The following is a 14,779-nucleotide window of genomic DNA, read 5'->3' as shown; positions in this document are numbered from 1 at the left end:
GAAATAAGATAACACTCTTTTCAGCAACAGTGACAAAATAGCGCTCAGAATTTAGGAAGTTGGTTGGTTGGGCTGAGAACCTTTCGGCATCCCCTCGTAGTTGTCTGCACACGCAAGCTAATAGAATTTAGGTTTTCAGTTGAAGCCCAAAGGGAGAAGTGAGGGGGCCTTTTGAACATCAGATGCTTGCTGGAAGCAAAGAGGGAGAATGTCTGGAAAGAAGTGGCCTAAGAAGAACAGAATATTGGTGATCAAGATCAGAAAGATCCAGACCATTTATTCATTTATAATTACAAACCAGGACACATAAAAAGTTGAGTTAACAAAAAAATAAATAAATAAAATTTAATCAAGGACATGGAATAAAGTGAAGTTGCAAATATCATAAGAATATAAGAACATAAGAATTGTCATACTGGGACAGACCAAAGGACCATCAGTATCCTATTTCCAACAGTGGCTAATACAGGTCCCAAACACCTATCTAGATCCCAAGTAGCAAAACTGAGTAATTATGTACCGTAAACATAATCAGGAAAGTATCTCAGGAACGTTACAGAGAGGGGAAAAAAATGAAAGATTTGTATCTCATCAATATAAGAGTGGTAATGCCAGTGGGCTAACTGAAGAACCTGGTCACTGGGGACTGTGGCAGTTGGATACTAATGGACTTGATATTTTATGAAATTTAAATTACTTTCCCTATATTAAAATGCATTTAAGAAGTATTTGAAGCAGTGATTTTAGTTTGTTTCTTCTTAATTGTTTAGATGTACTAACAGCCTGACTCTGCACTGAGGTAACTGCTGGTTTGTATATGGCTAGAGATGAGACAGAGCTAGGCAAAGGATTGTTTTCATTTGCTTATTTACTAAAAAGGGAAGACAGAGCATCCCAATAGTGAGATTTCAATAGCGGCCATAGTAGCCCAGGTTTCCTTAAATACAGAGCAGGCTGATTTTAAAGATTGCAAATTATCCATTCCAACTGCTGAGCAAATTGTAAATAGACATGACAAACATTGTTTGAAATGTCTGTATGCAAATGCCAGAAGCCTAAGAGACAAAATGGGAGAGTTGGAATATATTGCAGTAAATGAAAAGATAGATACAATAGGCATCTCTGAGACCTGGTGGAAGGAAGATAACCAATGGAACACTGTCATACCAGGGTTCAAGCTATATCGTAGTGATAGGGTAGTTTGAATCAGATACGTTGAAACCCTCAATTCAATGTGCGATGGCAGCTAAGGAAGCAAATAGAATGTTAGGAATTATCAAGAAAGGAATGAAAAACAAGGATGTTATAATGCCCTTGTATCACTCTATGGTACGGCTGTACCTCAAATAGTATGTGCAATTCTGGTCGCCTTATCTCAGAAAAGATTTAGCGAAATTAGAAAAGGTACAGAGAAAAGCGATAATGGTAAAAGGGATGGGGCGACTTCCCTAAGAGGAAAGGCTAAAGCGGCTAGGTCTCTTCTGTTTGAAGAAGAGATGGTTCAGGGGGGATATGATAGAGGTCTAAAAAATAATAAGTGGAGTGGAAAGGGTAGAGGCAAATCACTTGTTCACTATTTCCAAAAATACTAGGATTAGGGGGCATGCGATGAAGCTACTAAGTAGTAGATTTAAAACAAACCAGAGAAAATATTTCTTCAGGCAACATGTAATTACCGTATTTTCACGTAGATAACGCGCACCCATGTAAAACGCGCACACGGGTATAGCACGCGAAAAACACAAATTTATGTACAGAAATTTTTATATACCGCGCACACCCGTATACCGTGCATGCTGCCCGACTCTCTTTTCGCCCGCCCCGACTCTCCTCTGGCCACCCCGACTCTCCTTTCGCCCGCCCCGACTCTCCTCTCCCCCTTGAAGTCCTGTCCCCACCCTGAAAGCCTGATGACCCCCCCGACGTCCGATTCACCCCCCCCCCGGGGTTGGAGGGAGGGGGGTTTGCGTCGAGGGCAGGAGGGCCTGGGATCCCTCCTGCCCGTAATGTAGTGCGGGGTGGGGGTAGGGGGTCGCCGTGGCCAGGAGGGTTTGGGCTCCCTCCTGGCCCGAACAACTAGCGGGGGGGGGGGTCGCCAGGGCCAGGAGGACTTGGGCTCCCTCCTGACCTGATATTGTCGGGGAGTTGGGGAATCAGCGGGGCAAGAGGGCTTGGGCTCCCTTTTGCCCCGATCGTGTCGGGGAGTTGGGGGGGCAAGAGGGCTTGAGCTCCCTCTTGCCCCGATCATGTCTGGGATGCCGCGGTTGGCTGGGGCAAGAGGGCTTGAGTTCCCTCTTGCCCCGATCGTGTCGGGTGTCGGGACCGCCAAGAGGAAGCAGCAGGACACCGGTAGGAGCTTCTACATGATGGGGTGGGGTCGGGAGGCTGTGGGGGTGCGAGCGGTCCTTCGGGGTGGGGGTGCGGGTGCGTGCGAGCGGTCCTTCGGGGTGGGGGTGCGAGCGGTCCTGCGGGGGGGGGGGTGAATCGGACGTCAGGGGGGGAACTATGTAAAAAAAATTTGTACAACGCGCTCACGCGTATAACGTGCAAGGGTATGCGCGGTACGTAAAAACCACGTATAACGCGCGCGTTATATGCGAGAAAATACGGTAAACTCTGAAATTCATTGCCGGAGAATGTGCTGAAATCAGTTAGCTTAGCAGGGTTTTAAAAAGGTTTGGATAATTTCTTAAAAGAGAAGTAGTCCATAGGCCATTATTGAGAAGGCTTGGGGAAATCCACTGCGTATTCCTAGGATAAGCAGCATAAACTCTGTTTTATTACTTGGGATCTAGCTAGGTACTTGGGACCTGGATTGACCACTGTTGGAAACAGGATACTGGGCTTGATGGACCTTTGGTCTGTCTCAGTATGACAACGTTCTTATGTTATAGTGTTCTTTTCTTCTGTTTTACTCCCTTTATAAATAGAGCTCCCAAGGGAATGCATCTCTGTGGACACTACAAATATTATATTTAATTCATGGGCTAATACATTTAGTAGTGAGGTGGAGAAAGTCTAGTTAAACCTGGCACATTTCCAGAGGATCCATAAGTGTAAGAAGAAAAGAATAAGGACTGAAGGTCAGATCTCTTAGAAATACAGGGATTTCTTGATAGGGTAAATATAGGAAGAACTATGCATGAACTTTATGAGAAACATTCGAGAAGGAAATTTTGCAGGGTAAATATATGGAGAACTGTGCATGAACTGAATGAGAAACATTTGAGAAGGAAAATTTGCTAGGAAAACAAGAGAGCCAATGGTGTCAATAGCAGTCAAAGGATCTAGCAACTGAGAAACAGCTGTGAGTAGCTACAGTATATGAGTAGTCATGAGCAACCAATGAAAAGGCATGAGCTAAATCTAAATAAATATGGACAGGACAAATTTACTGGGAACGTCCCGAGTCAGACTGGAAAGAATTGACAGCGTTAGAAAGGAGAAGAACATCTAGGGCTCCTATTACTAAGCTGTGTAAGGGCATTAACGCGCGGAATGCATTGAGCTGGCGTTAGTTCTAGCTGTGCAGCGCGGGTTTAGCGCACGCTAAAATGCTGCGTGCGCTAAAAACGCTATCGCAGCTTAGTAAAAGGAGCCCCTAAAGCAATGGTTCTCAACCCTGTCCTAGTGGACCACCAGGCCAGTCGAGTTTTCAGGATAGTCCTAATGAATATGCATGGAGCAGATTTGCATGCACTTCTATTATATGCAGATCTCTCTCATGCATATTCATTAGGGCTATCCTGAAAACCCGACTGGCCTGGTGGTCCTGCAGGAGAGGATTGGGAACCGCTGCCCTAGAGAACATAAGAATCGCCATACTGCAGGGGTGTCCAATGTCGGTCCTCGAGGGCCGCAATCCAGTCGGGTTTTCAGGATTTCCCCAATGAATATGTATTGAAAGCAGTGCATGCAAATAGATCTCATGCATATTCATTGGGGAAATCCTGAAAACCCGACTGGATTGCGGCCCTCGAGGACAGACATTGGACACCCCTGCCATACTGGGACAGACCAAAGGTCCATCAAGCCCAGTATCCTGTTTCCAACAGTGGCCAACTCTGCTCCAAGTATCTAGCTAGATGTAGAACATGTCTGAAGACCTTAGAACAGTGGTATTCACTCTCGATCCTTAAGGGCCACCAACAGGTCCGGTTTTCAGAATATCCTTAATGAATGCATGTGACAGAGATGTGCGTGCAAATTGTTCCTGCTTTATAACAACATAGGTTCATTGATAAATCCTTATTACACTTTCATCTGCATGTGGGAATGCCCTCGGCTACATCAGGCATGGATTCTAAATTGTATACATATTCTGCAGTAGCTCAAACAACCTGCAACTAATTTAACCAAAACCAAAAACTATGCCAAACTAGCCCTTAAGCTTTCCAACCCTTCACTATAGATGTGACGTTGCTTTCATAAATTCTGATGTCTAAAGGAAGTTCCCAAAGGCACTATGTACCTTAAGAACCCTGCTTCTGTGAAAACCATTGACTTTTATATTTTAATAAATATATGTGGCTCCCCCATGTGGCTGGATTTCTGTAATTCCCCACCCAACAATGTTCCCCCGATTATTGCAAGAATTGCTGCCTGATGTTTGTGTTTTGATCTCTTCTTTGGTGAGAACCGTATCCCAGACGTTGAAGCCTGTTATTTTTCCAGAAAAGGCTATTGATTCATCAAAACCACCTCCAACGCAGCAGCCATTCTTTTCTTGGCCAATCTGCAAAATGCCTTTGCCGGAGATGACGTGGCTCTTAGCCATCTCTGTTGAGGTTGCCCGAGACTCTCCATTCACCCAGATTGATGCCGTGCCATCTTCGGAGCTCCACGTACTGCACAGTGGAGTCCACTGTCCGGGGGATATCACATTTTCAGCCACCAACTTGTTTTCACTACTGCCCACCACAAGCACTGCACTCTGCTGGCTGAAGTGCAGCTGAATTTCAGTGGGGCTTTGCTTGGTTCCATAGGAGAAGACAATGGTTTTCTTGAGAGCTTCGGTCACTTTGACCCAAGCACAAATCGTAAAGAAGCGCAGAGTCATTTCTGCTGAAGGATGGATGCTTGCAAAAATTCGGGCAGATCTCATTGGGAACAAGAGTGCCATTTCACACCCTGTACAAGTAATGCAATAGAAATAGAAACCTGTTAGAAAAATAAGAATACATTTTTTTTGCAAAATACAAAGCTTTATGCAGGCATATTTGGGAAATCCCATAACTGTAATATTTACTGTTTAAAAAAAAAAAAAAAAAAAAATTCCTGTAGAACAATTATACAATTAGCCCATTCCAATAGAAGTCGGGAAAATAAAGTAGTTTATCAACTTGATAGGGGGACTTGTATACTGCCCTTTTGTGACTTTGGCATTTCAAAGCTGACAAACAAGTAGAGAATGACACGGGGACAAATTTTTCCCCGTCCCCGCGGAAACTCATTTTCCCATCCCGGCAAGTTCTTTTCCTTTCCCTGCCCTATTCCTGCAAGCTCTGTCCATATCTTCACAAGCCTCAAACACTTTCAAATCCTAAGTAGCAACATTCTAGAGCTCAGATTGTGATGTCATAAGGGCTCATTCCACCAATGCCTAAGCTCTGTCCTCATCTGCACAAGCCTCAAACACTTTCAAATCCTAAGTAGCAACATTCTAGAGCTCAGATTGTGATGTCATAAGGGCTCATTCCACCAATGCCTAAGCTCCGTCCTCATCTGCACAAGCCTCAAACACCTTAAAATCATAAGTGCTTGAGGCTTGTGCAGTTAAGGCAGAGCTTACAGGAATGGGACAGGGACAGCGACAAAACTCGTGGGGACGGGATGGGGAAATTGAGTTCTTGTGGGGACGGGGACAAATTTGTCCCCATGTCATTCTCTAATTCAAAGCAGTGGGCACTGGAGGATTAAATGACTTGCCCAGGGTCACAAGGAGCAGCACCGGGATTTGATTTCGCTGTAAAAGAGCAAAAAGAAATCCTTCTAGGGATGTGCATCCCTTTCTCACAACACAGTATCGTGTCCTGTTGTTTCAGCTGACTTTCTAAATGGTGACATTTCTTTTAAGCAGAGTCGTCACCTGACTCGAAGGTCATTAAGAGCAACTGGGTTAAGTCTGTTTTTCAAGTTGTGTCAATCCAATTTGAGATTTTCTTGGTTTTGAAAATCTTGAAAACAAATCATTTTGAAAGAAAAATTCTTTTCGTTATGATCGATGTCCAAGTAATCAGCCTGTCCATGAGAAAGCACAGACTTAAGGAAAGACATTACAGTTTCTATATCTCCGTAGGGGATCACTTCAGGTCTGGGCTTATGTTATACAGTAATAGTATGGTATTTTTCAAATCTGGTCCTAGTTAGCCAAAATCTACAAGCTGACCTGGTTCTTAGGTCAAATTTATGCAAGCCTGCATCATGCACATTTATTGTAGGTATGTGAAAGTCCAGACTTGTTTGAGAATCACTCTGTTGACGCATACAGTTGCAGCATTTATAAATGTATGGAGCTAATAAACTAGCCTGCCAATTCCCTTGCAGCAGTGAGCTGGTATTCACCACGAGGGATTTTTTGGTAATGTTGCAGGGTTATTTAAATGAGCTGGGTAATGATATTCCAGGAAAATGTCCATGAAAATTTGTTAATGTTTTCACTGAAAAACATAACTACCCATCCTTGCTTACCATATATACCCCCTCCTGGATTTGTTGCAGACCTCCGCCGCTGACTCTGACAATTTTTTTACCTCCCTCCTGCTTCTCCCACGTACCTTTTTGAATCCCTGGTGGTACAGCGGTATACCGGGCAGGAGCGAGATTTCCACGCTTCTGCCCTGCGCTGAGCCCCACTGAATGGGGCTGTTGCGATTTCTCACGGTTCAGCAGTGAACTGGGCAGGAGTGAGCTTCCTGCGCTCCTGCCCGGTGCTCATTCCTGCCTGGTACACCTACTGGGTTGCGAGAACTAGAGGCAGCCATTCAGGGAGGGGCTCAGTGCCAGGGCAGGAGCACAGAAAACTTGCTATTACCATCGCTGGATCCCCATAGGGGATGGAACTCCTCTCGTATAAGGAAAGACTAAAAAGGTTAGGGCTCTTCAGTTTGGAAAAGAGAAAGCTGAGGGAAAATATGACTGAAGTCTACAAAATCCTGAGTGGTGTAGAACGGGTACAAAAATTACAAAGATCGGGGACTTAAATCACAGGTCATAAAGTTATCAATATGTCACATATCTCATTTCAAAGGTTCCTTTTAAGTTTTTAAAGGTCTTGTATCGCTCTTTAATTTGGAATCATTTACAATAAGCTATGATTGGACGGAGAGGCTGTATATGGAGTTCACTCCAAGTGCAGTCTCCAGGTCTCTGAGCATATTTGTGTCTATTCTAAAGCATTAAGGTTATTAGCAGTTGAGTTTAAAGTTTGCTAGTTAGTTAGGGGAGTTTATTTTCTTGCATCATATATATGTTAAAAAGTAGGCATGGTTATGGGCAGAGAGTAAGCATGGTTGACTTAGGCGTCCGACATAGGCGCCGTCAGACTAGGCTAGTGAAAAGCCGGCCTAATGGAGTGGTGCCTATGGCTACTGACACCTAAGTCCGCTTAGATGCCACTAGGTATGGTTCTATAAAAGGTGCCTTTTTTTGATTGACAACTGCCTACAATGTATGTTTGGTTTTTTTGATTGACAACTGCCTACAATGTATGTTTGTTATGTCTATACTGTAAATGCTGTCAAGCCTGTATTTCTCACAAAAGTTTGTCCTACCCCATACTATGAATGTACTCCTGTAACCCGTTCTGGGCTCTTTTGGGAGGACGAGCTAAATCAGGGGTAGGGAACTCCGGTCCTCGAGAGCCGTATTCCAGTCGGGTTTTCAGGATTTCCCCAATGAATATGCATTGAAAGCAATGCATGCAAATAGATCTCATGCATATTCATTAGGGAAATCCTGAAAACCCGACTGGAATACGGCTCTCGAGGACCGGAGTTCCCTACCTCTGGACTAAATGAATGAATAAATAAATAAATAAAATGTAGGCGCTGCTGGGTACCATTTATAGAATCTGGCCCTCAGGGGCGAATTCTATACGAAGCGCCCAAAAGTTAGGCGCTGAAATAGGCACCATTCAGCGCAATTCACGTGAAATTGGGTGCTGTATAGTGAATCACGCTAAGCGGCACCTATTTTGGAGGCGCCCAATAAATAGGCCAGCTGTAGGCCCAACTAAACGTTAGGCGGCCATGCGAGCGCTTAAGCACGCTTAAGAGCAGCGATTCTGTAATAAGGCGCCTAACACGAAGCCACGCCCACGCCTAACATGCATAACGCCTATTTTTTTGAAGGCCGGCTAAATTTTTAGAGGCGCCTTGTTACAGAATCGCTCCTTTTTTGAGAGGCGCCTAAAGTTTCATTTGTTGCTGATTCAAAACCTTAATTGAGCTTGTTATTCAATTTAGATAGGCGCATATTTAGTTGGGTGCCTCCAAAATATTAGGCGCCAGTTACAGAATTTGGGCCTGAGCCTATCTTTGGGCCCAGAAATCTATCCCAGAGCCTATCTTTGGGCACCATTTATTGAATCAACCACTATGCTCTAAAACTGTGTTGACATCCTATTTGTGAACCCATTTGTGAAATAGTACATCAGCCTGCCAATATGGTGTGTTGTTTTTTTTTCAGGCATCTGCACTTCTTAATGATATTTGAAAGGATCAGAAAGATTTATGGTCAGCCATAAGCCATAAATATAATGGATGACTGTGACACTGCCGCGGTTCATTGCATTCTTTGTGTTCATACCAGATGCATAATTAAGAGATATTTCAGTTAATTCAGGGTGGTAGAGGCCTCTCTATCTGCAATTAAGCCAACCTATTTCCTGTTCAAAAAAGCCTGAACTGCCTCATTCTCCCAAAATCATTGCTTTAATGAAACTTTCCCCCACCATAACCGCACCACTCTGTAAAGAGCCTGCTGCTGTTAGAACTGAGATCATTTTTACCATTTGCTCTTTTTTGCTTTTCTGTTTTATTTACATCTATCTATAAAATATCCAAAACGGTATCTCAGAGATGACTTTTTAATTGTCAAGCCCTTTGAATTAGTTGTCAAGGGATTAGAAGAATTGAAAACAGCTTCGTGAAAGACCAACGGTGTGATTAGAAAAAGGATCCATCTGGATGGGTTCCAGAATTCATGGAAAATCAAAACCAGTTGGTGGAAGCCTTCCGTTGCAAAAAGGCATGTGTATCATTTGTAAAAGTATGCTAGCTTGTTGGCTGAGTAACAAAAACCAAGCATACCTCCCTGCAGTACTGGTGAAATGTGCTGCAAAGTGAGAGGGGCCTTCCCTCCCTGCCAAAATTCTGACACCTCTGGGCCATCCTGACAGCAGCCCAGCCAGCCTATGGCTTTGGAAAATGCTTTTGATGGCTGGCATTGTACAAATGAGACAAATGGTACGTTCATATGTCTCCTGTAAGAGATCTTTTAAAGAGGGCACTTCCTCCACCCCAGCCCCTTCTTATTAGTTCTTAGGATGTCAGCATATCAACTGGCATGGGATTGTAAATATATCGTTCTGTTCTTATGGGAAAGATTCTGATTTGGAGCCCAGTTTAGAACTATATCAGTTGATATACAGGCAGTCCCCAGGTTACGTCAGGGCTTTCTTGGCCTAAAGGAGTACGCCTACTAGAGAATGACACGGTGACAAAATTCATCACTGTTCCCGTCCCCGCGGATAACCGCGGGAAATAATCCCATGTCATTTTCTAGTGTCTATTTCAACCTGGGTCCTTCTACACCAGCATTCTTCAAAGCAAAGCTTGTAGGTCAGTGGTTGTGGCCATTCATGCTCTGATTCTTATGTGAGCCAAGGATAATGAAGCCATTGTGACATCACTGATGTGATTGGCTCTTAGGCACTGGTGGAATGAGGCATTATGACATCACAATATCTGCTCTGGATACCAGAGACTGTCATTCTCAACCTCAATCCTTCTACACCAGCATTCTTCAAAGCAAAGCTTGCGGGTCAGTGGTTGTGGCCATTCATACTCTGATTCTTCCCTTTCTCCTTTTGAATGACATGAAGATGGTTTACCGCAGTTATCCGCGGGGACGGGAACGGTAATGAATTTTGTCACCGTGTCATTCTCTAACGCCTACATTAGGCGCCTATAAGTACCTAGGTGCAAAGCAGGTGCTCACGTGACAAAACCCACGATCTGCTCCCTAACCATGCCTACTTTTTGGTTAGGCACCTTGAACTAGGCACCTTCCTCGTTAGGCACCTGCCATTCAATTAAATGTAATTAATGCCAATTATGAGTTGTTAATTGCCAATGATCAGCATCGCTGAATCTTTTGAAACAATTAAAGGGTCCTTTTACTATGGCGCGTTAACCGATTTAGCGCGCGCTAAAGATGAGCATGCGCTAAATGCTAAGGTGCCCGTTCTACACCACTCAGGATTTAGTAGACTTCAATCATATCTCCTCTCAGCCATCGACCCTTTCAGTTTACCACCATAGGTGAGAGATCAGTGGAGTATGAACTAGTGCGGCAGACCAGCGAATCTCCGTTCATTTTCTTTCTCATGCTCTTCTTAACTGAACTTTGTTGTGAGATGATCAAGTGTAACAAGCTTACAGACTAAACCTCTCCCCCCTTTTACAAAGCTGCGCTGAACGCTCCGACGCCCATTAAATCCCTATGGACGTGAGCCGTGGCGTAGCGAGGGTGAGAGGCGCTCCTCCCCTGCCCTTTTCTCCGCTCACCCCCTCCACACGCTCCTTCCCTGACCCCTCCTGATGTGCGTGCATGTACGCCGCTTCCCTTCCCCTCCCCCCCCCCCGCACAAGCAGAAACTTGCTGTCGCGTCAGCGTTGGCTCTTCCTCCGATGTCACTTCCTAGGCGCGGGTCCAGGAAGTGACGTCAGAGGAAAAGCTAATGCTGGCATGACAGCAGGTTGGGGGGGGGGGGTCGCTGCTCGCACCAGGAATGTTACAGGTATGGGAGAGGGGAAGCTGTGTGCAAGTGCGGCAATGGGGGCACGATGGTGCCCGGAGTGGACCGCCCACCCTCTTACAACACCACTGGGCATCGTAGCGATTACCGCAGCAGCAGCCACTACCGTGGTTTAGTAAAAGGAGCCCTAAGGGATTTTCACTTACCTGCTGGCAGGGAACGTTGAGCTGCCTGCTTCTGAAATGTTTGAAGCTCGGCTCTTGTTTGCTGAAGTTCGTTTAACAATGAACTCAGTGTGCTCCCCGGCATGACGGAAGCAGACTTGTCTTGTGGCCGAAATGCCGTCTCCTGAGCTGCCGCTTCAGTGGCTCTTTCCCCGATATTCTCCAGCTTACTGAGCCTTTTAGATATATTGTGGTTTAGCAGAAAAATTTCTTTGAGAATGCTTGCTTGCCCAGGTTGCTGGGCAGCTTCAGGGCACTGAATTTGACTAATGTTTGTTAGCATTCTGTTCACCTGTGACATCATTTGGGAGGTGGCTCCCGTGACGGCACTTGAACAAGTGCCAGCAAAAGTGGTCACACACTTCATCATTTCAGTTCGCAGACTCTGCAGTTCTACCGTAAGGATTTCATCAATGGACTGAAGCATCATATTTTGCTTCATTTGAGAATTCTCTAACATGATAAATATTTTATCCCAGGTAGTGCGTTCCTCCAGACAGTCAGATGTAGGTGCTGACTCTGCAAAACATAAAGGTTACCATTTCTCTCAACTTGATTCTTCCCATAAAACAACTTATGTTTTCCTCAGATACATTTTCCTGATTTCTGTGGATGACACTTTCATGCTTCCAGTACCCTCAGCCTTGGGGGGGTCACCTTTGACTCCCTTCTTTCCTTTTCTAATCACATCCAAAACCATAAATGTGTTTCTTTTTCTATAACCACCTAAATCCAGCCCTTCTTTTCTGAACACGCTACCAAGAATCCTTCTCTGCCCTCTCATTGCGTCCTCCTTAGACTACTGCAATCTACTCCTCTTGGGTCTTCCACTGAAACATATCTCTCCACCAAAGTCTATTCAGAATCCAGCTCTGTGACTTTCTTCTGCCAATATTACTACATCCATATAACGACACTCCTCAAGTCACTTCCTATCTACTTCTGCATATGGCCCATGCTTCTCTTACTCATCTACACAGCTCCTCATCACCTCCCTTCTCCGTACACCCACTTTTGAGAACTCCATTCACAGCCAACTTCAGCTCCACACGTTCTACCTTTCCATGCTGTAAGCCTAGAGTAGACTTTCCTAATTTGGTGTGCGCCGCTGCCCCTATAGTTTTATTGAAATTCAGGCTAAAAATGTACCTTTCTAAGGCTCCTTCTCAATCTTAACTCCTTGTTCTCCTCATCACAATCTAGTAGATTTGAATTATTTTAATAATAATTGAAAATTCCCTCTCTTATTTATCACATTTGTTTTTCTTGACTAGATTGTAAACTCTACATTATGAGAACTTTCACTAATGTCTATACTATAGAAATAATTAGCAGGAGTAGTAGTAGATTTCTGTTTATTTATTTAATTTTCTATACTGTTATCCCAGGAGACCGAAAGATTTACATGAATTTATTCAGGTACTCAAGCATTTTCCTCTGTCTGTCCTGATGGGCTCACAATCTATCTAATGTACCTGGGGCAATGGGGGGATTAAATGGTTTGCCCAGGATCACAAGGAGTTTGAACCCACAACCTCAGGGTGCTGAGGCTGTAGCTTTAACCACGGTGCCAGTCTAGAAATCAAAATGTAGTAAAAGTGAGCCAAGTATAGGACAATTAATTCATTGTGACATCACTGAAGAGGTTGGCTCTTAGGCATTGGTGGAATTAGGCATTTTGATGTCACAATTGGTGGAATGAGGCATTATGATGTCACCAGCTCTGGTTATCAGAGGCTGAAGCTTTTCACACTATTTATTTAATTTTCTACACTGTTCTCCCAGGGGGGCTCAGAACAGTTTACATGAATTTATTTCGGTTCTCAAGTTGTTTTGGAAGGGTTCACAACCTATCTAATATACCTGGAGCAATGTGTGGATTAAGTGACTTGATGTTTATGACAATAAATAAAACTTATGGAAGTTAAAGAAAAAAAGAGCAGTATGGATTTAAACCCACAACCTCAGGGTGATGAGGCTGTAGCTTTACCCACTGCGCCACACTAAGCAAATACATTAACAGCTGAACATCATGGACCAATCAGAGGTCAATGAGTTTGTTTTTCTGCAGATAGCCATTTTTAATATGGGTTCCAGACCAGTTTACATAATTATTATTTTGATTCAAATTTAAGGAATTTATCATTTCAACTCTGGAGGTACAAAACAATACTCTAGTTGGCTTTCAAAACTTCCACCCAATTACTGTCTAGCAGGCAGATAAAGCTAATAATACCTTCAATGGCTAAGATATTATCTTTCTCCATACAAATTCATAACGCAAGGATTCATTATAAAATAGATGCATTTTGTAATTAATGTAATAATATTGCTATCAACCCCTCTACAAAGAAAAGGCCCTGAAGAATGCAGAAATTACAGTAGCACAATCCTGACTGCCTCTTGCTAGTTCAAAAGCAATTTGCACTCTTCTGAAAAAGATGTGCTCAATGAATTCATAAAACCTCCCAGTTTTAGCAATATTACACAGCATGAGCAAAAACAACAATACATGAATATATGAAATGTTTCAAAGAAGAAAAAAAAAATCAGAAATAAAGAACCACTTGCCTTCTTTAGATGAATGAATTTCATTTTCAAGATCATTATCATATGAAGTGTATAAGATATCGTAGTCACTTGATAGGCCAGAGGAAAAAGACCACAGGATACAACATAGCATTATTAGCATATTCATATTTTCAGTTAATGTTCTTCAGCTACAAGTCTCTTAAGTGAGCCTGGCTTGAGCAGAGAGGAGAATGAAAGCAGGACTCCGAGAACCCCCTTAATAAATGCTTTGTGAAAGCCTATAGCTGAATGAATGGATGATGCTGACTGGTTGCTCTGTATGATGTCATATGGATTCAATTCTTTTTTTTTTTTTTAAGGTGGGGGAATCAGGGGTTGCATAACTTAGCACACAGTAACATAGGAAATGACATCTGATGAGGACCAAGCCACACAAGTCTGGCCTTCTGCAGAGATTGTTGCTCCTTATCCAAGTCAGCTGTGTTTGCTTTAAAAAGTTAAATGTAACTCTTAAAAAGTTTATGCTGTGGGCGGTTTGCTTTAGATGCAGAGAAGGGACTGGGCGGGGGTGGGGGGAATCCATTCTTATGAGTTTCCCTTTAGGAACAGACTTTTGTAACATGACGTGGGAACAGCAATGATAAACCAAACACTGGAGTAGATCTATAAATCACAAGAGGATTTTGGAACAGAAAGTGAGGCTTTTATGTCACTTTATCATAGGCTATTTTTAAAGCCTCTCGTAAGCAAATGACCCTCTTTCAGTTTAAGCCACTTGCCTGTTTATTTTGCATTTTAAATACTGTATACAGATATCTGTAGAAGGACTGCCAAGAGAATAGCTGTACTATTTGTAGAAGTTTTTTTAGGCTTAAAGAAAAATTGAAAGAGTTAAATTGTCTCTGAACAATTAGTTTTTTATTGCAAGCTGTGGTATTTTATTGCCGATAAGTGTTCCTGCTATCCATTCTTTTAATTGGACCAGAAATACTACTTGTGAACATTAATATGCTTTAGAGCCTGGCCTGTAATATGATATAGG

At 43.3% G+C, this 14,779-nt stretch overlaps 2 protein-coding genes across 5 annotated transcripts in view; one reads left to right on the top strand and one right to left on the bottom strand.

The window, feature by feature from the left end:
* VEPH1 (ventricular zone expressed PH domain containing 1) overlaps window positions 1-14,779 on the top strand; it is a 135,230-nt gene that overhangs the window by 28,254 nt on the left and 92,197 nt on the right. The gene's annotated exons all lie outside the window — the stretch shown is intronic.
* Window positions 4,005-13,950, bottom strand: PTX3 (pentraxin 3). The gene is made up of 3 exons (XM_033959272.1): window positions 13,777-13,950; window positions 11,188-11,724; window positions 4,005-5,130 (listed from the first exon to the last, which is right to left on the bottom strand). The coding sequence occupies exons 1-3, from the start codon at window positions 13,901-13,903 to the stop codon at window positions 4,514-4,516; spliced, it is 1,281 nt and encodes a 426-aa protein (XP_033815163.1). The 5' UTR covers window positions 13,904-13,950; the 3' UTR covers window positions 4,005-4,513.

Source organism: Geotrypetes seraphini, chromosome 9, assembly GCF_902459505.1.
Source record: "Geotrypetes seraphini chromosome 9, aGeoSer1.1, whole genome shotgun sequence".
NCBI classification, from domain to species: domain Eukaryota; kingdom Metazoa; phylum Chordata; class Amphibia; order Gymnophiona; family Dermophiidae; genus Geotrypetes; species Geotrypetes seraphini.
Note: the sequence above shows the minus strand (reverse complement) of the source record. Positions and strands in the feature narration are given on the sequence as shown.